Raw genomic sequence first — 27,799 nt, forward strand, 5'->3', positions numbered from 1 at the left:
CAGCTTTCACAAGTCTTCTTCAATATCGCCAAAAAAAGACGAGGTCTTGAATCCTTGATGTCTCATGTTTTCTAAGAATGCTTGGTAGAGTTTCTTAACCGATCGCACTTGTAACATTCTTTCCATGGAATCTGCTGTTCTCAATAAGGCTGTATATTTATATATCCATCATTAGGAGGCCTTTCTTGAAGTTTGCAATAGTTTATATTTTTAGGCAGTAGCAAGTGGTCAAAGTGCAGCTCATGTAGCTGTAAATACAAGAGATTCCAATACATTTACAGTTTCCGCCAACGTTGGACCTGAAGAGAAAGCAACATTCTATTTGACATATGAAGAACTTTTGGAAAGAAAAAATAGCCAATACGATTTGGTTCTTAATATACGTCCCGGACAAGTAGTTGACCATCTAAATGTTCAAGTAAGTAGATTATATTCGCTTTTAACTTTAAAATCAATAACATATCCTAATCTAATGCAGGATATCTTTCACTGATATTGCCTCAAGTCTAAAACCCTTCTATTCTTGTTTGCACGTTTTAATATTGCTAGTATTGCTCCTCTGTATATTAAAGGGTCTAGCCCGTTAAGATAGTGAAAAATGCCTCCAGCGATATTTTAAAATTAAAAAAACATGTTCTATATCAAAAATTATCCGACCAAAAACATTTTTAGACCCCTAAACCCAAATACAAGCTCAAAAAAAATTAAAAAATGTTTTTTTGTTTTTTTGGCGGTTTTGTTTTGATATCTTCGGTTCTAATCATGGTAGAAACTTATTCTTTTTTTTAGTTTGTAAGATATTTTGTTGTCTACATTTTGTATTTTTTTTTTTTTGGAAAAAACTGTCTCGAACAAAAGTCTCTTTACAAAATTTTTGGCCAAAAAATTTAAATTTTTAAAATTTTATTAAAAAAACTGCCTCAAACGCCAATCCAAAAAAAATATATATATTATTCGTTGAGTGTCAAGTTATCTTCATGATTTTTTTCAGATTATTATACATGGGCATCATGGTCATAAAACCGAAAAATATTTTTCAGTCTAGCCGGTCAAGATGGTAAAATTCCCCAGCACTAAGAAAAAATTTAAACATATACCATTGAAAATGCTCATAATGCTCAAAAAAGAATTAAGGATTCAACAGAAGATAGAAACGATATTCAATAAAAATGATATTCAATACCGACAAAAAATCTCAACCATTTTACCATCCGCCAAAACAAAAATATCGTTAGAAAATCAAGGAGTATACGAGAGTCCATGTGGCGACTGTGACAAATCGTACATTGGACAGACCAACCAAAGAATCAATGTTAGACGAGAAGAACATCGAAACGTAATCGAAAGGAGAGAAAAACGTCGTCCCTTGCCCAGCATGTCTCATACACAGGACATACAATAAACCTGAACTAAACTTCAATGCTAGCTAATATTGAAATTAAAAGAAAACGCGAAATCAGAGAATCAATAGAAATAGAAAAAAATCCCAACAGTCTAAACCAAAGCGATGATGCTTAAAGGTTTTCAACAACATAAAAAACGGTATTAAAGAAAAAGTCTAAAATACATCAGACCACAAGACCGACTAGTAGAACCCCGCCTACCTACACACGGACAGGACCAATCACAAGAAGCCTTTCGGCCATAAAAAGTAAACGCAGGGCGCATAAACCAAGGGCTCAGTTAACTTCGAGCATCAAAGAGGACATTTTTGAACAGAAATCCGTAAAAAGAAACCGAATCAGAAACATTTTTCCTACGAGAGCGACCTCACAACCTGTACTATAATACTTTTAAAACCATTTTTTTGTACTGCAATTCGTTTTTGTGGATAATTGATGTCAATATTAACAAAATATATCAATGCCGTACAGAACTTTTTGATCGTAATATCCCACTTATCAAAATGAAATTAATCCTTTGTACTACCTAAAAATAGAGGGGTGCGCTCTAGATTTCTTACCCCTGTACTAGCCGATATGTATGGCTCTGTAATAAAAGTGATCTAAATAACGATCCGACACTATGTGTATCAATGCTGTACTGTATCAAATAGCCAGAAATGTGGTCAAAATTGTATGAAAAACAAAGATTGTCCCTGCTACTGGTACCAATATCTGTGTACGGCATTAGATTGCAGGTCATTGTTTTTGTATTACCTACCTAAGTTATAAATGCGGTACAAATATGTGTGGCCAAAATGCTTTTTGAGTGGTAAGTTTACCTTACCAGGTACGTCAAATGATTCATTTAAGAGCTGCGGTGAATAAAATTGTAACAGCCGATATGATACCCAACGTTCAGTAATGGACACAGTACGGAGAGAAGAAAAAAAATACTATCTAAATTTCCAACTAAAATTTCTATCTAAAATTTCCAAAAAACTTTTTTACATTTTTGGCATAATTAAAAATTCTTCCATTTACATTTTTGTTACTAGGTATACATCGACGAATCCAGACCTTTGGTCTTCGTAAAAACTCCATCTCTTAGATCTGGCAACGAAATCACAACAAGCAACGATAAACTTGACCCTGCCTCTTTTATTGAAATTATCAATTCTACCAGTTCTCTAGTTAAATTCCAACCAGATGTTGTAAAACAACAGGAATACGCTAAAGAATTAGGAGGAACAGAATCGAAGGGTCTTGCAGCACAATTTGTAGTTCAGTACGAAGTAGAAAGAGACCCACTAGGTGGAGAGGTATGTAAACAATACAATTTTTTTTAATGCTTATTTACAATCTACTCATAAACAGAACATTGGGTAATTAGTAAATTTGATGACAATATTGACTTGATTTAGGTAGGTACCGTCCAGCCACGGTTTTCCATTTTTACCTATATAGCCAGGTCTTCTGGCCAAGACCTCTTCAGTTTTCGGTCCTCCATTGGTGACTGATATAAAAATGGTGGCTGATGATTTCTCTAATTTGAATTACAAATTTTTTTCCTTGTTGGCGTGGAGTGATATCACATCTTTGTTCTAAAAAACTGATGTTCGGGTATTATGTTCTCGAGTGGTACAGTTTCGTTCATTTTATTTAGCAGGAGTCTTTTAAATATCTTGGACATCAAGGATAACAAGCTTATCTGACGATAGGAAGAAGATTCTGTATGCAATTTACCTGATTTATCAATCATTATAATATGAGCATATTTCCACTGGATTGAAAAATGGCTTTAAGTTGCAGCTGCAGCATTCTATTTTAGATAATAGTAAGCATGACAACTGCTTTCCTGGGTAAATGTTTTAGGATTCTCCCATCGATTAAATCGTATCCTGCAGCTTTGTGAGAGTTGGCAGGGTGCATCCAGATATTCGCTAACTACATTATTATTTTTATGTTTTGACTTAAATTTGTAGTAATGGAGAAAACTACTTAATATCCAATTTTTTAGTAAGTTTTTTACTTAGGGCCATTAACAATACAATTTAAAAATAATGTGAATTATCAGAGCGCTCCAAAAAAAGTGGAATATCAAAGTTATTTTTTGTAGACACCATATATTTGGCGACATTTTTAAATTGTCTGTAAAAAATAACCTATACTTTTGTAAGAGTTCCCTAAGGGTTAAATATTTTTAAAAATCTATGATTTTCTAGAGAAAGGGGGAAGGAAAGGAGAAAAACTATTATAAAAAATCTAGATGTAATTCATACAAACGGTCTGAGAATAGTATTGCGAGCATTTAAGAGCACAGATACAGCAAGTATTTATGCAGAACTGGGCGAATATTATCGCAGACTTCTTTTTATCGCAGAGGAATGCAACTAACTCTTTTGCAGTCATCCTCAGTCCACTGTACCCCGGCTAAACTTTTGTACAGTAACACCTTCACTAATAAATATTGCAATTTGTTTAATGCCAAACCAAATTTGAGAAAACCATATTACGAAAGAGGCAGAACATATTTACGTGAACTTAATTTTGACTTTCCGTATTTTTTCGACTCCAACCTTGTCAATGATCCACTTCCTTGGCCCATCAATATTTTATTATGTAATATTAGCCTAAGCTGCTATAATAAAGCAGAAACACCTTCCTCGCTCATTAAAGCACATTTGTCAAATATATTAGAACCCTACCTAAACTTCTGTCATATATTTACAGACGCTTCGAAGACCAATGAAGGAGTTGGTGCGGCTTTCGTTACTTATTCAAACAAGCACTTATTTCGACTTTCCTTACATCGCAGTATAGATACGACCAAACGATTCGCTCTATACAGATAACTTAAGTTTTTTAACGACAATAACATAACTTCTTCTTCTTCAGTGCCTTATCCGATCCGGATGTTGGCGATCATCAAGGCTATCACGGTTTTGTTGACTGCTCTGCGAAACAGCTCCGCAGAGGTCATCCCAAACCATTGTCGGAGGCTTCTTAACCACAAGATACGACGGCGTCCCGGTCCTCTCCTGCCAAATACTTTACCCTGCATAACGAGTTGAAGAATTCGATATTTTTCTTCGTTCCGCATCACGTACCCGAGATACTCAAGCTTACGTTGTTTTACTAAATTGAGCACTTCTTTTGCTTTTTTCATGCGCTGTAGGACCTCAACGTTGATGACATGGTCCACATACGATATTTTTAGTATCCTTCTGTAGATCCACATCTCGAAGGCTTCAATCCGCTTTTCTTTGGCTTGCGTCAGTGTCTAGGCTTTAACTCCATATAGTAACACTGGAAGAATGTAGCACCTCACTATCCGCATCTTGGTTCTCAAACTGAGATCACTGCAGTACATCTCAACTTGATAAATGTAGACCGTGTCATTTCAATTCTGGATCTAATCTCTTGAGCGAAGTCCCATTGTGAGTTGAGGGTAGTTCCGAGGTAAGTGAATCTGTTGGCTCTCTGGATCTCTTTGCTACCTGCCATTAGTGACCCGGGATCTAAATTTGCACGGCTGACAACAATGAATTTAGTTTTCTTAATATTAAGGTCTAGTCCGTATGTTACGCTCACAGTTTTCACTCGGTCTAGTAAGGCTTGTAGATCATTTAGGCTGGTTGCTAGTAACAGTGTCATCGACGTAGCGGATATTATTGATGTATTCACCGTTCACTCAGATTTCCATCTCTAGGTTTGTGAGGGCTTCAGTAAAAATTTCCTCAGAGTATATATTGAAAAGCACACAGCCTTGCCTTACTCCTCGCATGATCTTCACTTGGTCGGTCAGTTGATCTTTGACCTTGACTTGAGCATGCTGGTTCCAGTACAAATTCGTGATTTTTGGAATGTCCTTCTCATCCAATCCTACTCTTTGTAGGGAGGCAAACATCTTCTGGTGCTGACAACGGTCAAATGCCTTGGCGTAGTCAATAAAACAATTAATATAGACATCACAGCTGACATCGCGGCATCTCTGAAGTAGGACTTGTAAGGTGAAAAGTGCTTCACGTGTACCCATGGAATTGCGGAATCTAAATTACATTTCACCGACATTTTCTTCGCGTTTTCGCAGATCGTTTTTTTTTTGGTAGTGTTACAAATGTTGACAATAGCCATTCCTCTGGGATATTACCTAAATCGTATATAGCGTTAAACAGTTCAGTTAACTCCTTTGTGCTCACTTTACTCATCACCTTAATAATTTTAACGGGTATTTCGTCCGAACCTGTTGCCTTACCATTCTTAAACTGTTTTAAAGCTGCTTGCACCTCGCTTTCTAGTTTGGAAGGCCCTGTCATGCAATTTATTTCTGGAAGGTTACCTCGGTAGTCCCAGAAAAGTTCTTCGATGTACATTTTCCAGGTCACCAACTTCTTCTTAACTGTCGTCGCCAGGTTCCCGTCTTTGTTTATGACCAGGTGTGTGTTTCTCCTCTTGTATTGACAAGGGGCTTCTCGAATCTTTCGGTGGATATTTATGTGATCGTGGTTCACTTGGAGCTCTTCGATTAGTTTACATTTTTCTTGCATCCATGTCTCGTTGATGTTCTTTTCCCGAATTTTGCATGACGTCTTTGATATAACTCCATTTTTGTTCTACACTCTGTTCTTGTTGTTTAGCGGTTTTTAGTTTTTCTCTCATTACATCTTTTACGTTCTGACGAACTACGGGGTCTTTTAGAGTGTCATAATCCAGGTTCTGTTTAGGTTTACTTTTGATGAGTTTCTTTAGTTTGAGTTCTATCTGGCCCACTAATGGGTTGTGGTCTGATGAGACGTCTGCTCCTGCCGAAGTCAAGTTGTCAAGTGTTTTTAAATCTTTTGTTAATGAGAATAAAGTCTATCTGGTTTCTGATGATATTGTTGGCTGTATCTGCAGGTGACTTCCACGTATAAAATCGTCTCGGGGAAGTCTAAACCAGGTATTAACAATGGTAAACTCTTCTTTCCGACAAAATTGGATTAGTCGGTCTTCCCTTTCGTTTTTCTCGCCTAAGCCGTGTTATCCGACAATGTCTTCTATTCTGCTTTTGCCAACTTTGGCATTGAAATCACCAATGATGATGATAAGCTCGTTTTTCTTGGTATATTTTAGTACTTTTTGTACAAGTGCGTAGAACTCCCCGATATCCTCTTCTGGCTTTTCTAATGTTGGAGCGTAAATTTAAATGATGTTCGTATTAACGGGTCTGCTTTGCAGCTTCATAACATAACTAGAGTGGTAATTCTTTCTGATTCTCTTAGTTCGATAACATCGGTACAAACGATATATCCAAATCATCCAGTTGAAAACATGATCAAGTTGGAGCTTCACTTATCTCAACAAAATCGTAGATTAGTCAACCTTATTTGGATTCCTTCCCACGTGGGCATTTGCGGAAATGAAGATTCATACTCAAGTGCGCGTAGTGCAGTGACTAGTGCGGATTCAGAAACTATAATAAAAGTGCGCATAGTGCCTCTAATGACTTGACGTGTTTTTATAGCAATATATATTAAATGACTGGCTCGAAAAATTGCAAAATTAAAAGTCAAAACTCAGGCAAATTAGAAACACAGTAAAAAAATCAAAACAGTTTCTAAAAGTTGTTAAGACCAAACAATATTCAACCGCCTACGAGTAGGCCATACCAGGCTTTTTTAAGCCCTTCTCTCTATTCGGATTGCCAAATATAGGCCTCTACTTATCCTCGCCGTTCATCTCTGTTGTTTGTAAGTTGTTTCCACATTGGTTCTGCAGCTCTTTTAATATAGTCACTCCGTCGCATTTGCAATCTTCTTCTTGGTCTTTTGGCTTCATATGGCCGCCAATTCCAGATTTCTTTATTTCAACGGCCATCCTTAAAACGTTCGTTATGTCCAGCCTATTTCCATTTCAGTTTAGCTGCCTGTTTGACAGCATATTTTCCTTAGTTCTATTACGAATATCTTCTTTAGTTTTATGGTCTTTGAGTGAGATACCCAGCATCTGTCGTTCCGTAGATCTCTGAGTTTTTCTGATCTTCTCCATGTTTATTTTAGTGAATGTCTAGGTTTGTGCTCCATATGTAAGTAAAGGTAGGATACAGGAATAGGTAGGATACAGGATACCAGGCTTACTCACTCATATTTATCCTCAACAACTGTTAGACATATTCTCATTCAATATCAATATCAGACAATAATAAGGAACCAAAAAATTTAATTGGCTTTTTAAAAACAACAACAATTGGTGTATTCAATAAAATCTAATATGTTTTTGTAGATAATGTATATAATCTTATACTTATATTGTACCAGAAAATTGTAACTTATGTATTGTTCCGTCGCTAATAACTATTAGGTGGATGCGACTTTTTCCCAATTTAAAAAAGAGAACTATTGAGAGTAGCCAAAGAACAATAGCCTTGCCACGTAACTTCCGTCAATGGTGTATCTGTAGTTTAAGTGAACTTTTAAAAAAGCAATTAATAATGTTAGTTGTATTATTAAGTGATAGGGATATAAGACTATCAAATTCAATATATACATTTTTTCCTTAGGTTTTATTACAAAATGGATACTTCGTACACTTTTTCGTACCAAAGGACGCAGAAGTCATCCCCAAGCACGTATATTTCATCTTAGATACAAGTTCCAGTATGTACGGTACCAAACTACAGCAACTTAAAGATGCCATGACCAGTATTTTAGATGAGATCAAACCTGAAGACTCTCTCAGTATTGTAGAATTCAACAGTGAAATATATGTGTGGGACATAGAAAATGAGAAATCAATTATTGTTAAGTGGGACAACTACAGAGAACCATTTGAAAAATTAGCTGTAAGTAATATTTTGTAATAATATTCTAGTTTTAAAATTTTTAGTTTCACAGTGCATTGTTTGGGTAAGGAAATTACCTCAATTTTTTTTTCGATTTCTTATTTTTAACCGCTCAAACACTTTTCTGTAATCAATAAAGAGAGAAACATGCCTTTGTGTTGATGTCGGTTCTATTGTAGCATTATATAAACGACAAACAGTATATGAATCGTTTCGCTGAATTTTATGTGCATTTTCCCATGTGCGTTTACATTATATGAGATCTGCCAGATTCTCTATTTTTGATGTAAGATTGACGTTCATTTATTCTAACATTTTCTCTATTCTGTAAAATTCCTTATTTATAAACTAATATAATATTATATACCATTAGTACTTGGTCGTGCGCGAATAGAAGAGAGTCATTGTCATTCGTTATTTCCATTTGGCCAAATTTTCATCGTCATATTTTGAGTGCTTCTTCGATATTTTATACCATTTTCTATAAATATATTTACTAATAATAGGGATAAATTTTCCCTATTATTAGTGAATATATTTATAGAAGATGGTATAAAATATACCTCGAAGTAGCACTCAAAATATGGCGATGAAAAGAAATCAAGAATTTATAAATCCAGTGTAAGACCAATAAGGACATATGCCTCAGAAACAAGACCCGATACAGCCACAATGCAAAAGCTACTGGAAACGGCAGAGATGAAGAGAAATGAAGACATTAGAAAAAAATGTAACGTACAGTGTATAAATGAATGGACACAAAATAAAAAAAAGAATGGAATAACCACATAAGCAGAATGGAGGAAACCCGTGTCGTCAAAATAGCAAGAGATAAGCCACGAATCGGCAGAAGAAGTATCGGACAACCGCGCAAAAGATGGAGTGAAAACCTTTCATAAAGGTATTAATCCGCCAATGAACAAGCAAAATTGCTCTTATAAAGAGGAAGAAGAAGAAGAATAATAATAGGAATAAAGCAGATCCCATTGCTTAATCAAAATTTTGTGTATATAAAATATTGTTTAGCTGAAAATAAATACTGTCAATTACAAAAATTAGTTTTTCTTGGGTTAAAATTAGTTTTTCTTGGGTTTAGGTTCAATAAATTATATTAGATATGGAACTATTATATTAGATGTGCCACTAACATCATTAAAAAGAAGTGGAATGACATAAAAGAGTACACTAACATCCCATTGTAAGAATTACAATTATCTGTAGAGTTAACATTAAACTCAACATACTTTTTATATAAGGACGAAATATACCAACAAATGAATGGATGTGCAATGGGTGCAAGTATTTCTAGTGTCATTGCTCAACTGGTTCTGGAAGACTTAGAAGAATCTGTCATGAGTCATTTAGATTTTAATGTACCATTCTTCCACCGCTATATCGATGACTGTATCTGTGCTATTCCAACAAATAAAATGACCGAAATTTTAGATAAATTCAACAGTTGCCATCCAAAACTAAAGTTCACTATAGAGATTGAACAAAATAATAAAATAAATTTTCTGGATATTACTTTACATCGCATTAATAACACAGTTAAAACCATGTGGTTTACAAAAGAAATATGGTCTTCACGATATCTCAACTACAATTCTCATCATCCATTCTCCCATAAGAAGTCTGTAATTATAAGTCTTGCTGATAAATCTATACAACTAACAGACCCAGAATACAGACCAAATGCAATAAAAAAAAGCAAAAAATGCCCTTCTAAAGAATGCATATCCCGAACATCTAATCGAAACTATTTTCAAATCAAGACTTAAAAAATTTTACAACAATACGAATAACAATAAACCCAGCAGTATCAAAACTACTTATACAACTCTTCCATATATAAAAGGTTTATCCGAACAATTGACAAATCTTTTAGCCAAACATAACAAAACATTAGCCCACAAAGGCAACAACCTTTTAAATAAATATTTTACTAAACTAAAAACACAAACTCCAAAACTAAAAAAATCACATGTTGTTTACGAGATACCATGTATTAACTGTGAAGGTGTCTACATCGGGCAAACTAGTCAACTGCTTCAATCCAGAATTCGTTCTAACAAATATGACGAGAACAATGTCACTGCGCTCACAAAACATGAAAATGAGAAAAAGCATAAATTTGACTTCGAAAACATCAAAATTTTAAAAACCGAACAAAAGAAAAAGGAGAGGGAGATACACGAATCAATAGAAATAAAAAGAAATGCCAACGCAATAAATGACAAAAAAGGTACACAAAACCTAAATAAAATATAATTCAATCTGATTTAAATAATAATAGATATAACACCATAAAAAGCTCTTAAAGTCATAACATATCTACACTTTACCTTTTTCAAAAACATCAATGATACGCCCATATAGAAATAATTACACACTAATGACAGTAAACCATGAGATATCAGATATCAACTTTTATTTGTCACTTCATTAATGTCAGTGTCCGTTTTTACGTTTTGGTAAGTTATATATATATATATATATATATATATATATATATATATATATATATATATATTACAATAACTGTTTGTTCTTAATCTTGTTCATTTTAGAATCTTGACAAAGGCAAGGGTTTCCTGCCGAAACGATTTTTATGGAAAATAAAATCTAGTTCCACATTTAATATAATTTATTGAACCTAAACCCAAGAAAAACTATTTTTATATTAAATATAGTACGGTTCAAGAAACTCAAAACTATTATATATATATATATATATATATATATATATATATATATATATATATATATATGTCATTTTTAAAACTTGCAATGGGCTCTCTCACGAACAAAAGCTGATATCGAAAAATGCTTAAAACCGTCTCTATAATAGTAAGGGGGAATTAAAGTGACATGAAAGAGAATTACAAATACAAAAGTCATAGTAAGCCGGCTGATGTTAACACCCTGTATAATTATTAAACAATAATTATCAGGGTCATCAACAGAAACAACAAAAACCTCAATAAATTTTCCATTTAAACCAAAGTTTTAGAATTATTAATTCAACCTGTATATTTATTATTTATACCATTGGATAGCATTTTTTATAATCTTTTCAATGGTGGTCATAAGTAGGGGTTTGCAATTTAAACTAGCCCATTGTAAGTTTTAAAATTGACACCCTTTATATATAACTTAAATATTATTTCCATTAAATTCAATATTTGATAATTTATTTTATAAATGTTGTGTGCTCTTTGTAAACGTGTCTTTATTATTTGAAAATAGTTCTATAATAAATACTTTAACCTTAACTACTTACTTAACTTTACCTTACTATAAAAATTTAATAATTAAATTTTTCAATATTGAAAAGTTGAACTTAATCATATACTTATATAACACGTATTGTTATTATTAGCAATAAATTAAAACATTCATTTATTTAGAAACTCAACTTATCAAGACCTATATCAGCAACAAATGAATCAATCACAAAGGCAAAGAAACTTATAGACAACATACAAGATGGAGGTGGCACTCACATGATTGGTGGATTAGACGCTGGCCTATATCTTGTAAAATCCGAAATAGAAAGAACTAAAGAAAGTGACCATCAGAGAAAGCACCTCTTAATATTCCTAACGGATGGACAACCCAACATAGGTATACATTCTACAGACGAAATTATTGATGTGGTAGGTATTATATTAAGAATTAATTTGACCAGGAAATAATTTTTGCATTGGTTATTAAAAATTCTCAAGTTCGTTTCTACTTCTTTATTCGTGGCTGTTTTTCTTGATGTCTCTTAAGGTTTTTCTTCTTTGATGGATGTGTTCAATAATATAGACTAGTCATTTTTTCTTCCAATGCCTAATCTTCCTTCTACTTTACCTTTCTAATTAATCGAAAAAACTATTATTTTCCGTATTTCAACAGATATGCCAGAAAACTCGTCGCCCGTGTTTATATCACTGATAATAGTGTTTTTAGTTATTCTTTGTAGAACTGCTTCATTCGACATTCTTACTCTCCAACGTATTTTTGTATTCAATGATATATGTAGTTGAATATGAATGCTAATGTTAGGTCAATTAGCGATAATAACAACAAAATTGAAGTACAATTAAACAACATTATGCAAACTATCACCGTCACCATTAAGTCTACACTCACTAATTAAAACAAAGGTATCGAGGATTACCTAAGTTCTCTTGCAGCTTGTGAAGATACAGACTACTAACTTTGGAAAGCAACAAAAAAACTAAAATAACCACAACAATATTGTCCTCCAATAAGAGACATGCAAGGTAAATGGGCCAAAGTTAACAAAGAAGAAGCCACAGTCTTTGCTGAACACTAGTAAAATTCTTTGAACCAAACGAACCAGAACCGAACGACAATTATAGCGAGATTCATAACATATTGAAAACCTCGCTTCAACTAAAATTACCAAATAAAAACTTCACGCTTACCGAAATGAGAAATACAATTATGAAAAATATAAAACCAGAAAAAGTCCTAGGATTTGATCTGATAACAGGCAAGTTATTCCAAGAATATACAATAAAATGGTACAAATATCTGCAGCGCATTTTCAACGCCATCATCAGAACAGGCATAATGGAAAATTTCACGGATTATCCTGACACCAAAACCTGGAAAAAAAACCAGAAGACCTAAAATTCTATAGAACTATAAGTTTGCTGCCGATTCTATAAAAGGTATTCAAAAAGCTTCTATTGATTCCAATCTTAGAAAAAATCCGCACTCACTTAATTTCGGTATAATCCTATCCAATTGTTCAGTGTCTAACTCTTTTTTAAAATGCAAACTCGTAACTATTCATTGTTATTTTATTTTAGAGTTCTTTTTCTCTTCTAGTGCTTATCCTTTTTGGACGTTTTCCATCATATTGGGCCAAATAATTTTACTGTTGTTGTGAATAGTTCGATAAATGACATTTTCGACCATACTCTTATATCTTCTCTGGCTATGACCACTTAGGTTTCGCGGTGTGTTTAGATATAACTGTCTAAACGATATGTAATTAATATATCATATTTAGGTCACTAAATTAAATAAAGACATCAATGCTCCACTGTACAGTCTCGCTTTTGGAAATTCTGCCGACATAGAGTTTTTAAAAAAACTCTCATTGAAAAACAGAGCATTCTCCAGACAAATTTACGAAGCAGCAGATGCCGCCATCCAACTGCAACAATTTTATAGACAAATATCCTCTCCACTTCTATCAGATGTTCATTTTAAATACAATGACGACGCTAGCGAAGTAACAAACACAGGTTTTCCTATTGTTTACGCTGGTGGTGAAATTGTAGTCACTGGACGCTTCTTAGGTAAGGAATTTCATTTATGATCTTATTTTATCATATCAATGAAGTAAAGTATTCTATATATCCATTCGATAAATATACAAATCAACGGATCCGTAAGCTAGGAAGCACAAGCACTTTAATATTATATGTATAATTATTAAAGTATCAGTTTATTTATTAGCAAAAATAGTGCTTTAATAGTAATAATGGTATTGTCAACTTATTCTAGTTAGACCAGCACTCCACCTGCGATTTGTAGTCGCGGCGACAAAAAAATCGCTGTCGCAGAAAATCTGGAGGGTGCCTCCACTGCAATTTTTAAGTCGCTGAATCTGAATGTACATCAGTTTTTCAATGGATGACATCGAAACCACTTGTGTGATCGCTCTTTTGCTTCGGGAGAGAAGTAAACGGCGAAAGCATCGTTATTGGATTCATCCATTAATAAATAAAAGATTTATTAAAGGACAGTTTTACGTTTTATTTAAATATTTATGTGAGCATCCTGAAAAATTTTACAAATACTAACGCATGTCAAAAAGTAGCTTTGATATGAATTATTGGGAATAATTGGTCCTTCAATAACATATAGTGACACAAAGTGGAGAAAATGCATACCACCAGAAGAACGTTTGTCAGTAACTTTGAGGTAAATATAAAACTATTAAGAGACAATGTAATATATTTTTAATTACTGGTTAGACATACCAAGTAAAGCAGTAAATCAGACAAAGTGTTCTAGTTTACTCGGAAGTATTTTTTAACAAAAATTAAAAGTGATGTTAACAAAAATTATCCTTAGCACGGTAGTATTTGTTTCAGAAAAAAATTATTAAACAAGTAGGTGAAGAAATTTACGTTAAATAACATTATGCAAGAATACTATTTATTAAAAAAAATGTAACAAAATATGCAAAACTATGAACAACGGGTTAGTGACACATATATTTATTTTATACCTAAAATTTAGCATAGTGTTAAACATTATGGAGAATACCAGTGCAGTTTACAGTGTCTTTTACTACAAGGAAAGGTTTTCTGCGAATTCTGTTAATCGTTTAGATTTAGAATCGTGTAGATTAGATTAGATTAACAGAGGTGGCCTTTCAGCCTATTCTACTGCGACCTTTTCAGATCTATTGTGATCCTCTAGTAGCTTTGAGACTGTACCTTTCATGTAGCTATTTGCCGGTGGATTTTCTTCTCCTAATGCAAAGAACCGCACATCTGCCAGACTGTCACACTGACGTAAAATGTGCTCTGCTGTTTCTTTAAGAGGTGTAAGTTGGTTAAATGTACTGTATGTGAAATATAACCATTCCATTGTATTTACTAAAACTCAACTCTAAAAATATAGTAAAAATCTAGCAGAGCACTTTTGTATTTCCAAACAGATTTTGCATTCTGATAGCGTGAATGTGTATTCTAGCTTGTGGAATGTTTCGCATTAATTGTGGTTTAGGGCGTCAAAAATTATGAGGGTAAATCAAATTCAGTAAAAACCTGACAAGCAATTTATACTTTCAGTTACAAGTAGAGTACAGTAAAATTATAAAAACAGATTTTTTAACACCTTATATTTTAACCTAGCAGTATTAATAACTTCTCATATAGGGTAGTTAAAGGGTGAAAAATTATTAGGGTGGTAATAAATAAGTAAAATCTAGCATAACACCAGTATTTTGTATTTTCGAAAAGATTTTTTTTTTATTTAGCTAGCTGAAATGTGTGGCTGGTAGAATTGGTGTAGTTGGTTAACACTTAGTAAAAACTTAACTTTTAACCCAACAGAATTATTGACTTCCCACAAGGGTTAGTCGGGGGTAAAAAATTATTAAAAAGGTAATAAATTCGCAAAGACCTTACAGAACACTGTGGTATTTCAATTTTTTTTAAATCCACTGGCACGAATATTAAGCTAGCAGAAACATTTCCAAATAAGATTGGTTTAGGGGTAGAAAATTATCAAGATGGTCAAACTTTAGTACAAAGTTAATACAACACATTTTCATTTCAGTTATAAGTGGAAGACGGTGAAATTGCAAAAAAAAAATTTTTAACCCTAAATTTTAACCTAATGGAATTATTGACCTCTCTGGCCCGAATATTAAGCTAGCGGAAACGTTTCCAAATAAGATTGGTTTAGAGGTAAAAATTATCACGGTGGTCAAAGTTTGGTAAAAACAACACAACACTTTTTTATTTCAGTTATAAGTTAACTGAAGGGGTTAACTAAGGGGTAGTTGGGGAGTGAATAATTACAAGGGTGGTAATAAATTTGTATAAAGCTAGCAAAACACTGTGGTTTATCAAAATTTTTTTTTGAATTTTGCTTGAACATTAAGCTATCGCTATTGCTCCCATAAGGGTAGGCATGAAAAATTATCGGGTTGGTAATAAATTAGAGAAAAATGGGTGAAAAAATGTGCCATTGGCAAAAAGTTTTTTTTGAATTCTGCTAGCTTGGACCTTAAGCCAGTAGAATCGCTCCTCTTAAGAGTGGTTTGGTGGTGAAAATTTATTAGGGTGGCAATAAATTAGTGAAAAATGGGTAACAAAATATGCCATAGGCAAAAAAGGTAAAAGTTTTCAATTCTTGCATCCTTCCAGTGATGATATACGGTCTAGGGACAATTACGTTGGCCACAAAAGCCACCAACAAAATGAGAGCAACACATCGCGCAGTATAACGACTTATGCTGGGAATAACTTTAAAAGATCGTATTTGCAATGAAGAAATATACAAAAAAAACAAAATTAGAGGATGTAAGACAACGTGCTGCTGCATGAAGTGGTCTTGGGTAGTATATGTTGCCAGACAAGCTGATACTAGATAGACTAAACGCATCGTATAGTGCATACCTAGATGATATAAGGGAAGTATGGGACGATATCCAAAAAGTTGGCTGGTCGATGTGAAAGAAAGGGCGGGAAAAGAAAAACAGTGACACCATGTGGGAAAAGACAAATTAAAATGTAAACACCAAGGAGAGGCTTAGACTCAGGAGTGAAGAGTCAAGTGCTTTTGAAAGAAGAAAGAAAAAAGAAGAAGTTTCCAATGTAAATGGGTCAGACTGTCTATATTCCAACTTATTAGTAAACCAAAGTAGATAGGTTAAGGTATGTCTTAGATAGGTTCTTTCTCCCTTCGTCAACAAGCTTTATTGTTAAATTCTATATATACTACATGTAGTTGGTAAGTATTTTAAATAGAAAAAGTTTTCTTTTTAAGATTAACACACATCTTTAATACAATAGCCACGAAATACAATATGATAATATCAGCATAAATAACCAAATGTATGACAACATCTTAATACTCACTACGATGTAAAATCGAAATTGATGGGAAAATAATAAAGCATAAGGGAAGGTTTAGATAGCTGGGAATAAATATAATAGTTACGGAGATGTTAAAGAAAAAGTACGACAACAAAGATTAAAAGCAAGTAAAGCGGCGGGATCTCTTAATGACACAATCTGGAAGAACAAAAACTAAGACAAGATACAAAAACAAGAATCTATAAAGCAGCAATTAGACCTATATTATCATACACGGTGGAGACAAAACCTGACACATCTAAAACAAGACGACTACTAGAAATAACAGAGATGAAAATAATCCGACGAATATTAGAGAAAAGTATGTTGTATAGGGCGAGAAGCAAAAACATAAGAAGAGCATGCAATATAGAAGACATAAATGGATGGGTGACAAAAAGGAAACAGGAGTAAGACGAACACACTAGTAGAATTGCAGAGGATAGGATAGTACGAATAACACGAGATAAATCACCAAAGAAACAGGCTTTAAAGCCTACATACAAGAAGGAAGAGGAAGAAGAAGAAGAAAAAGAAGAAGAAGAAGAAGAAGAAGAAGAGTTTTTTCTTATAGGAATCTGACACTTTTTTCTATCCTACTTTTTTTCTTTCTGCTGCTATAAAATTAATAGCTCACTCGTTTATATATATTTTTAGGTCATGAATTTGATCCTACAATAAGAGCCGTAGGTAAACGAGGACCCTTAATGTACAAACCAAGTGTTCACAAACCAGTAAATTCCTTGGAACGTCTTTGGGCATACTTGACGGTAAAGGAAACTCTCCAGAAGATGAACGTTGCTAAAAATAAAACAGAATTTACCAAGAAAGCTTTGGAACTTGCTCTTAAATATTCCTTTGTAACTGACCTAACCTCACTGGTTGTAGTGAAACCCAACTGTACACAATCCATGTGTCCAGATACGTACCGATATCGTAAGTATCTATTGTAATACTCGTAGGTATTGTAAAAGTCTAACAACTAATTTTCAAATACTAATTTAAAAACTATTTATGATGGTAATTTTTTTTTTTATTTCGAATTAACGTGTCTCGACATATTTGGTCATTGACACGGGAAAAATGGTTTACAAGAGCACCTATAGAGTTATGATACAGAAGGTAAAAGAAATAATAAGTTAGAGTTACTCACAATCAATTTAATTTAACTAATCGGACGACCGGTTTCGCTTTTTATAATATGCAAAGCATCTTCAGGTCACGATACAAAGTTAAAATGATGCCGGTACTCTATTAATTAGTACCGGCATCATTTTAACTTTGTATCGTGACCTGAAGATGCTTTGCATATTATAGAAAGCGAAACCGGTCGTCCGATTAGTTAAATTAAATTGATTGTGAGTAAGTCTAACTTATTATTTCTTTTACCTTTTGAAATGGACTCACACAAGCAACACATTCATGATTATGATACAGAGTTTACAATAGTAAAGAGTAACAACTGTGTAGTCTTTAAGAAGTCTATTAGGCTCTTGAGTCGTCTTGAACAGTTCAGAAGTTCTCTTAAACTGCTCTTTAACTGAAGCGAGTAGCCTGGTAGTGTTGACATTCTGTGAGGATGTGCTTGATGGTAGTAGGAATATCGTTGCAATGGGAGCATAACTGTTTATCTTTAGAGGACATAAGATGACCGCGTGTCAAACATGTGTGTCCTATCCCCAATCTTCGTATTGCTATCTTCTCTTTTCTGCTCAGGGATACTAGGGATAAATAACTGTTAACAATAGGTTGTATTTCCCTGAGCTTTGTGTCTTTGGTTAATCAAAGTTCTTGCCACTTGCATTTTGCAGGAGACTTACAGGGGAAATCCCTTCTGAATTTTGATTTTATATCTTCTTGCAGCTGGATATTTTAGATGGGTAAATTGGATGAAGATGCTTCTTTTGCAGCACTGTCAGCCATCCCATTTCTTTGGATGCCGATATGAGAAGGCACCCATATTATTATTGAAGTCCCTCGGGAAGTATGAAGATGGATCGATTTTAGTATTTTTTGCACTAGGTGATGTTGATTGAAAATATTTGCTAACGAATGAATTGCGGATAAGGAATCGGTGCTAACAGTGGTAAGCTAGACAGTGGTGATTGTCAAAAGGGAACTCGAGAGCTTTTGAAATACTGAAGAGTTCTCCTGAAAACACGCTACATTCATTGGATATTCGGTATTGTTCTAATACTGTATCAACTGTAGTGACAGAACAGCCAACTCCATCTGCGTTTCGGGATGCATCCGTATAAAGCACCTTATCATAGTGGGATGTATTGACAATATCCTTGAACGAAAATTATATTATTTGTTTGTTACTTATTAAATTTACAGAGGGAACTGTTTATAAAAGGAGGTGTTCGAGATCATGGCGGGGATTCTGATTTTATAGATGCAAGTGATTGAGATAATTTTGTGTCTTTGCACAATCCCACAGGATCTGTGGGATTGAAAGTATACATCTGGGCGAGTTTACGAGTCCAGGTCTGGCGAAGTCAGAAGATTAAATAGAGGGTTAGTCGGATTCGATGAAATTCTGCTAGCATAAGATAGGAGTAGTTGCTGCTTCCGAAGGTAAAGGGGGAGTTCATGAGATTCACAATAGACTCTTTTAACGGGACTGAAGATGTTAATATTGTAAGGCTAAAAGGTCAAACGTATATACTGAAAAGTATTTAATATAAATGGAATATTGCAGATATAGTATTGCTTCTTTATAGTGAAATTTTTGTTTTGGAGAATTTATAAAGTAATCGGTATTGCCTTTAAATGATTTATAGCATGTATCACTATTACATACTCCATAACGACACCGCTTCATTGTTGCTTTTCGTACATATATCATAATAACAATCGATATAAAAAAATTATTTGCTAATTGAGATTATTTTTCTTTATTTTCGTATTTCTTTTTTCAATAACTATACTTTAGTATATTTTACCTTAATAATTATGTGGTAAAAGATACTTTAATATGCTTGTTTACAAAAAAAACAGTACGAAAAAGTGGCTGATACTGTCACATGCGCACAAAAAAAATTGTGATGTAAAGGTCTATGTAAAAACAAAGTGTAGTTGTAAAGGAAGATGCCTATCTATGCATACGCAGGCGAAATCTAGTGGTAAAAATGTTTAAGTGAGACTTGGGCAATTTTATTACTGTAAAAATGCATGTAAACAATGGTAAAATTGAACATATCTAGTTAAATACTTTTAGAATTTAATATAGTCTGATAATAGCATAATATTAAAATGGTACAAATTTTCTTTGTCTTTTATATTACCCACGTTAGAAATGAGAATGCAACTAAGTCAATTTTACCCCTGTGAGATACGTTTTTGGATATTATATTAGACACAAAAACTCAAACATAAACTTGGTTATTTTACCATGAATCGAGTTGATAATTATTTTTTGTGTATTAGTATATATGCGTTGAGGTTTCTGCAAAGATTTTATTGCTTCAGTTCCAAGACTGGGAACAGCTTCTCAACCTGCAAGACCTGGAGGCAGACGTGGTGAGTAAAATTTTATTTCATTCTATAAACAAATTTTTCATAAAAAATTTGATTTTTTGATCAAGAACGATAATCAGCATTGATAAACAATGGGAAGTAAACAAATCATAATATTGATATTGAAGTGTTATACCATTCTAAAAAGTGATTGAGAAGAAAGGAGAAGAAAATGGGATTTGAATTTTTACATATTTTTCATGTACAGTAAAGTGGATACGTTCTACAGAAAAAAGCATATAAAAAATTCCATAATAGTAGGGATACGTCCCGTAGCCTTCTAAAATTACATAAAACCAAGACAAAAACAAAAAAGTTTGATGCATGATAAATTACTTCGAATATCTGAAAGAAATTCATATAAAAGCTTAAAAAAACTGGTCTATATTTCTATTCGTTTTTGTGACTATTTATTTATATTAATTTATATCGTGTCGATAAAAGGATCACAGGGGAACCTGTTTATTTTACTAGTATTGATGAAAGTAAATTAATTATTTATAAACTTCGTCAGCAGGTGGATGTTATCCTGAGTTATCTCGTTCTAAAACGTGTTTAAAATAGCTTAATTCTTCAATACTCTTCCAGTTTAAATCATAATGTTTTTCTATCAATTTTCTACTATCAACTGCTTTTTCTTGTTTTGATAGTAAACTAAATCTTTCACTTTTAAAGCAGGTGGTCTAAGATATTTATTTATTAAGAGCGGTTTCAATATCCTATCCCAATAGCGGTTTAGAGGCTAGGGCGTTCCCCGTAAGCGATGCGTAGTTGCGGTCTCGCCTGACCCCTGAGAAAAATAAGCTAGGGCTACCCCTTAAAGGTGACAGAAGGGGCTAAAGAAGATAGTCCGGAGAATTGCAACTTTCAACGTCGGAAGCATGTCAGGTAAAGAAAGAGCGCTCCCCGATTTCATCCAATGGAGAAGGATTGGTGTACTTTGTGTGCAGGAAACTCGTTGGAAAGGTGATAAGTCGAAAAATCTTTAAGATCGATGCAAGTTATAATATAGTATTTCTAACAGTCACGGCCGAAATGGAGTAGGTATTATTTTAAACAAGTGGAAGGATCATCTTGTAAGGGTAACCAGAAGAAGTGATAGAATTTTTATTTATTTAGCGTATGGCTACATCACAGGTTCATATATATACATACATATATATATATATATATATATATATATATATATATATATATATATATATATATATATTACAAACAACAGTAAATACAAAAATATTATTCTACAAACAAACATCTAGATTATAAATATATTCGATTGACTCTTTTGTAGCAGCCATGAAATCAGAAGGGTTGCCGTTATAGGATCTAATCGGGCATTCCTCTACCATGTGTTTTACTGTTTGCCTTTCGGCGCCGCAGTCGCAATTTGGTGATTGTATTTTTCCCCATCTAAAAAGTGAGTCGGAACATCTGCCACAGTTCGTCCTTATTCTATTGAGTGTGGTCCAAATTCGTCTCGGTTGGTTGAAGCCCTCACGTTTGCTTGTAATACATAGCGTGTTCCAGTTAGCTGGTGCAGCGTTATTCTCCCATTGTTCTCTCCACCGTTCAGTTACATTAAAGTTTTGATCTACTAGCCTTTTTGCTGTTTGTAGAGGCGGGTGTCTTGAACGGAGCCTATTTATGTCTCTGGCGGAAGTTCCGACATGGGAGCGGAGCTCAGGATCAGTATTGATTTTTGTAAATTCTCTGACAAGGGCATGTTCCCGGCGGATGGGTGGTGGAGCTATATGACTCAAAGCTGGTAACCAGTAAGTGGGCGTGGCCTTGATTGTGCCCGATATAGTTCGCATGGCTTGGTTGAGTTGGACATCAACACGGTGAGTATGTGGACTGTTTATCCATACTGGTGCACAGTATTCCGCTACGGGGTATACCAGTCCTAATGCTGTCGATCTAAGTGTGGGTGCTGAGGAGCCCCATGTAGTGCCGCAGAGCTTTTGCAGGATGTTGTTACGAGTTTGGAGTTTTGCAGCAGTCTTAGTAAGATGCTCTTTAAAGTTTAGCGTTCTGTCAAGTGTAACACCTAAGTATTTTGGGTGTTTATTATAGTTAAGGAGTCTATCCTCAAAATGGATTTGAGGTTGATAGTTGGCCATCTTGTTGTTTAAATGGAAGCAGGACACTTCTGTCTTAGTTGGATTGGGTTGGAATCTCCATTTGGGGAAATAATTCCCTAGGGCATTTAAATCGTTTGTTAGAATGCGTTCAGTGACCTCGAATTCTTTATGACTTGCGACAAGCGTCCAGTCGTCTGCGTATCCAAACTTTTTTGATGTGGTTTCTGGCATGTCTGCTATGTAGAGGCTGAAAAGCATGGGTGCCAGCACGGAGCCAGTGATAGAATAATGAGTGTCTAACTGAATACAGGCAAAACCAACGTGAACATCATATGTGCCTACGTCCCACAGGTAGATTGCAAAGAACAGGAAAAAGAATAAGTTTGGAGTGCCCTTGATTGTGAGATGCTCAAGATTCCTGTAGACGAAAAGTGTTTTATTGGAAATGATTTAAGTGAACATATTCGTAGAAAAAGAGCGGGAACAGAAAGAGTTCATAAAGGTTTGGGGATTGGAATAATAAATAATAAAAGAAATAGTGTTATTGACTTTGCAGTGGCATGGGACATCAAATTGCTTGGAGAAAAACTATTATGATTAGGAGGACTTAAATACCTTGGCTCTCACATAACGAAAAATGGGACAATAAATCGAAAAATTGCCTACAGGATATAGGCTGGTTAGTTTAACTGGAAGCGAATGAGCGGGGTACTTTGTGATCGAAAAATCAGGGAAGGGCTGAAAGGAAAGATAAACAAGAGTGTGGTGAGACCTGCGCTGGTGTAGGGTGGTGAAATGTGGCCTATAAAAAAAATTTATGAAAAGAAGATGGATGTGGCTGAAATAAAAATGTTACGGTTGATGTTGGGTAAGACTAGAAGTTTAATGAGTCATACGCTCAAAAATTTTTAAAAAATTATATACCGGAGAATACGCAACAAACTTGAGCAGGACACACAATTTGGATTTAGAAATGCACTGGAAACGAGGGAAGCCCTGTTCGCTGTGAATGTACTTGTGCAAAGGTGCATGGATGTTAATCAGCCAGTATATATGCGTTTCTTTAGTTACAACAAAGCCTTCGATAAGGTCAAACATAGCCGTCTTTTCGAATTACTTGAAAAGAAAAATTTAGATATGAGAGACATCAGGATCATTAGATCTATCTATTATAATCAGATCGCTGTGGTAAAAGAAAACAACGTCTTTTCAAATGAAATAAAGATTGAGAGGGGCGTCAGGCAGGGCTGTGTCATGTCTCCTACTTTGTTCAATTTGTATTCAGAGAAAATAATCCAAGAAGCACTAGAAGAACTAACTATGGGAATAAAAGTAAATGGCCGACCAATCAATAATATACGGTTTGCCGACGACACTATTTTATTAGCGGAATGTCTTGAGGATTTACAACAAATGGTTGACAGAGTGGTAGAAGTGAGTGAAGAAAGCGGACTGTCCCTAAACACAAAAAAGACACAATTTATGGTAATTACAAAAGCCCAACAGCGCCAAGAAAACCTAACAATACATGGAGAACAAATTAAAAAAGTTGAAAAATATAAATACCTGGGTACAATAATTAACGAAAATAATGAATACACAGAAGAGATTAAGGCAAGAATAGGACAGGCAAGAAATTCTTTCAACAAACTGAAAAAAGTACTCTGTAGCAGGGACATTTCAATTTCTTTAAAGATAAGACTTCTGAGATGCTACGTGTTCTTCGTAATAGTTATGGGTTGGAGGCTTGGACATAAAAGAAAGATGTTTCGGACAGATTAGAAGCTTTGGAGTTATGGGCCTACAGAAGGATATTAAGAATAAGTTGGGTGGATAGAGTCACGAATGTCGAGGTGTTGAGAAGAATGGGAAAAGATAAAGAGGTTTTAAATACAATTAAAATCAGAAAACTGCAATATCTGGGACATGTCATGAGGGGCGAGCGTTATAACTTGCTGCAATTAATAATACAAGGAAGAATACAGGGTAGAAGGAGTCGCGGAAGAAGACGCATCTCCTGGTTAAAGAGCTTAGCTTAACTGCACTTCTGCTGACCTCTTTAGAGCAGCGATATTGAAACTGCGAATTGTCATGATGGTTGCCAACCTTCTTAAAGGAGATGGCACATGAAGAATAAGAATAAGACTGGAAGGAAGAAGATCAGGAATGGCTTGATAAGGAGCAGAGCCGGGGTGACTACATCTTCAAAGAGGATTCAAGAACAAAAACTGCAATGGTTTGGTCAGATCAGACGTAGAAATGAAAACTATCTGGGTCTTCGAAGTTGAAGAAATGAGAGGTAGAGGAAAACCGAGGAGAAGATGAAAGGACTGTGTGGTAGAAGGCTTTAGAGAGAAAGGTTTAGGTAAAGAAGAAATGATGGACAGAAATGAGCGGCTATGAAAAGTAAGGAACAGCGACCCCTGAAAAAGGAAAAGCTGAGGAAGAATAAAAATATTATCTAACAAGTTTCATTTTGTCGTTTGCAACGTTTTTACGGACAGGTCTTCAATTGTATTTTTAGCGTGCTGTAAAACATTAAGAAATATATTTATTTATAATTGGTAAAACAATGTAACAATTCTTCTAAAGGCTCCTTTCAAAACTGATTTTAGCAGCAAGAACGTCGTAGCGTAGAACATTGATAGTAGCAGAAACTATGGAGAATACGTTTCTATAATAATTATGTCATGTTTAAATCATGATTTTCAAGAAATAACATTATAGCAACAAATGAGTGATATTAATAAATTTATCTTAAGTAATTAATACTTTATTTTAGGTCGCACTAGAAGTAGGAAGACTAAATCTTGATTTCAAGTTTCTCATTCGGATACAGGTGAGGTTGAAAATATTTTCTTAAGAAATATTTTTTAAAGTGATATACAGTTCTTAAAATATATACTGCTTAAATTGATTGAACTGTGCACAGTGACTGTCGAAGGAAATGGAGATTTCAATATGCCAACTATGGTCATTCTTTTAATTAAAACTCCTCTCTGCTTGTAAAAGGAGTTTTGGGTACTAAATATATTTCATTAACTGTTTGTCTTTTTAAACAAAAAATCAGAAAAAATATGTTGACAGTTCAAATGTTGGTAATATCTAATTTCATTGTGACTAAACGCAATCCGTTATACACATTTTGCACTACGTGTGGCCTAACTTACAACAATACTCTGGCAAATGTATTATATTTTTGCAAAATTTTGGAATGTGTTTAATTCGAAGAAAAATTTGTTTTCCAGTGCAGATTTCAGTCCTCTACAAACAGTATATCATGATCTTTGATATAAAAGAATTAGGGAAGCAGGAACTCAACAGTTTAAAATTTCTTATTGAGTTTGAGGATTCACCACCCGGTATATCTTCTTCTTCTTCTTGTAGTTCCTTCTCCTATCGGAGGTTGGCTATCATCACAGCTATCCGTACCTTATTGGCGGCTGCTCTCAAAAGATCTACTGAGCTGCAACTATACCACTCTCTTAGGTTTCTTAACCAGGAAATTCTTCGTCTTCCTATGGATCCTTTACCCTTAATTTTTCCCTTGCATTATGAGCCTTAATATCTCATATTTCGCACCTCTGGTAATGTGACCTAAATATTCCAGCTTTCTTGTTTTCATGTGCTTTATGACCTCGCAATCCTTTTGTAGCGTTCTTAACACTTCTGCATTTGTAACTCATTGGGTCCATGGTATTTACAAAACTCTTCTATATCAACACATCTCAAATGACATAGCTTTCCATTCCATACAACAAAGTCGAGAACACGTAGTATCTTAAGGCTCTTATCCTTAGCTCCAGAGGAAGATCTCGATGAACAAACATTGTTTTCATATTTATAAATGTTTGTCTTGCAATTTCAATGCGTGTCCTTATTTCTCTACCTTGGTCATTGTTTTTATTTACCCAGCTTCCCAGATATTTGTAGTGATTCACTCTTTCTACTTGTTTTCCCTCGATATCTAGCCTTCCTACTGTATGTTGCTTAGAAATAATGTTGTTCTCCGTCCGGCTCGCGGAGATAAGAATACGGCCGGGGTCAGAAAGCCCTGCCTGTCGTAAGAGGCGACTAATGGGTAGGAATAGGGAGGTGGAGAGCCGTCGCTAGAGGTGTCGGGTTTGTAGAAACGCACACGGTCGCTTCGGCGACACGGTCACCGGTCTACACTCCTAGTATCCGAGACGAGACTACTCGTGGGACCACTCTACTCCCATTCCAAAAGAGCCTGGTGAGGTTGAACGAGCTGGGCCCGTAAATACCTCTCCTGACCTTGGTCAGGAGGGGTGTGGACACACCGCGCCTGACGGCGGTCAGGAGCGGTGTAGGTGCCCCGGCACGTACCCACCGGGAGATCCAAGAGTGGTAGAGGAGAGATCCTCGGCGGCGACCTGTCTACGTGTGAGGTGGAAATTCCTCCGCCTGCCAAACCTACCCGCCCGTAGTGTGGGAGTAACGGGTAGGCAAGGTACTCACAACACAGGTACTACGGGGAAGGTGGAGCCCCCGCGGGTTGCGTGTGCTAGACGTGTCGTGGTAACCCTACGGGGTACCCCCACAGGGGGACCCACGGGACGTCTTTGGTACGCGCCCCGTGGCACCTTCACTTTGGTGTCGGACTCGTAGGGGCAGAGGTTTCGCTAAGAGCGTATGCCGAAAGGCCAGGAAGCTCAGGGTCCGGCCAAGTCTTTACTTGGAGGGCACGCCATTTTAGCAATGTATGTTGCTTAGAAATAATCATGCACTTGGTTTTCTTAACGGTTATTTGTAGTCCATATTTTATACTGACTTGATGTAATCTATTTACTAAATGTTGCAGTGCTTCTAGACTGTCTGCAAAAACAACGGTGTCTGCGAATCTTAGGTTGTTCAAGATTTTTCCGTTTATTGATATACCCTGGTGTTCCTCTGATATTGCTTCCTTAAAAATAGCTTCTCTGTACAGATTGAATAACAATGGGGACAGCACGCAACCCTGTCTAACACCTCTTTTGATTTCTATAGTTTCTGTATCGACATTTTCGATTCTAATCTTTGCTTTTTGATTCCAGTACAGATTGACAATAACCCGTGTATCTCGACTATCCACATTCTTTTTTTTAACAGTTTTACGAGTTTCTGATGTCGTCCTCTATCAAAAGCCTTTTGAAAATTTATAAAGCAGACATAGAGATCCTGGTTTATATCTAGTCGTCTTTGCGCTAGAACGTTAAAAGCGAACAAAGCCTGTCTCGTTCCTAGTCCACCTCTGAATCCAAACTGGGTATCATCTATATCTTCTTCTATTTTCTTGTCTTCCGTGTATTATTTTGAGAGATGAGAAGTGTGTGGCTAATTAAGGAAATTATTGTTCTGTACTGT

General features: G+C 35.0%; 1 protein-coding gene across 1 annotated transcript in view; it reads left to right on the forward strand.

Moving 5' to 3' along the window:
* Nucleotides 1-27,799, forward strand: part of LOC140444611 (inter-alpha-trypsin inhibitor heavy chain H4-like) — a 38,379-nt gene that overhangs the window by 4,571 nt on the left and 6,009 nt on the right. Inside the window, exons 3-11 of the mRNA XM_072536372.1 lie at nucleotides 215-418; nucleotides 2,441-2,704; nucleotides 7,924-8,205; nucleotides 9,462-9,842; nucleotides 11,616-11,861; nucleotides 13,238-13,507; nucleotides 17,462-17,765; nucleotides 20,304-20,354; nucleotides 25,218-25,274. Of these exons, the coding sequence (XP_072392473.1) occupies nucleotides 215-418; nucleotides 2,441-2,704; nucleotides 7,924-8,205; nucleotides 9,462-9,842; nucleotides 11,616-11,861; nucleotides 13,238-13,507; nucleotides 17,462-17,765; nucleotides 20,304-20,354; nucleotides 25,218-25,249 (2,034 nt within the window). The 3' untranslated portion in view covers nucleotides 25,250-25,274. The remainder of the gene's footprint in view (nucleotides 1-214; nucleotides 419-2,440; nucleotides 2,705-7,923; nucleotides 8,206-9,461; nucleotides 9,843-11,615; nucleotides 11,862-13,237; nucleotides 13,508-17,461; nucleotides 17,766-20,303; nucleotides 20,355-25,217; nucleotides 25,275-27,799) is intronic.

The sequence above is a fragment of the Diabrotica undecimpunctata genome, chromosome 6 (genome assembly GCF_040954645.1).
Source record: "Diabrotica undecimpunctata isolate CICGRU chromosome 6, icDiaUnde3, whole genome shotgun sequence".
Taxonomy (NCBI): Eukaryota; Metazoa; Arthropoda; class Insecta; order Coleoptera; family Chrysomelidae; genus Diabrotica; species Diabrotica undecimpunctata.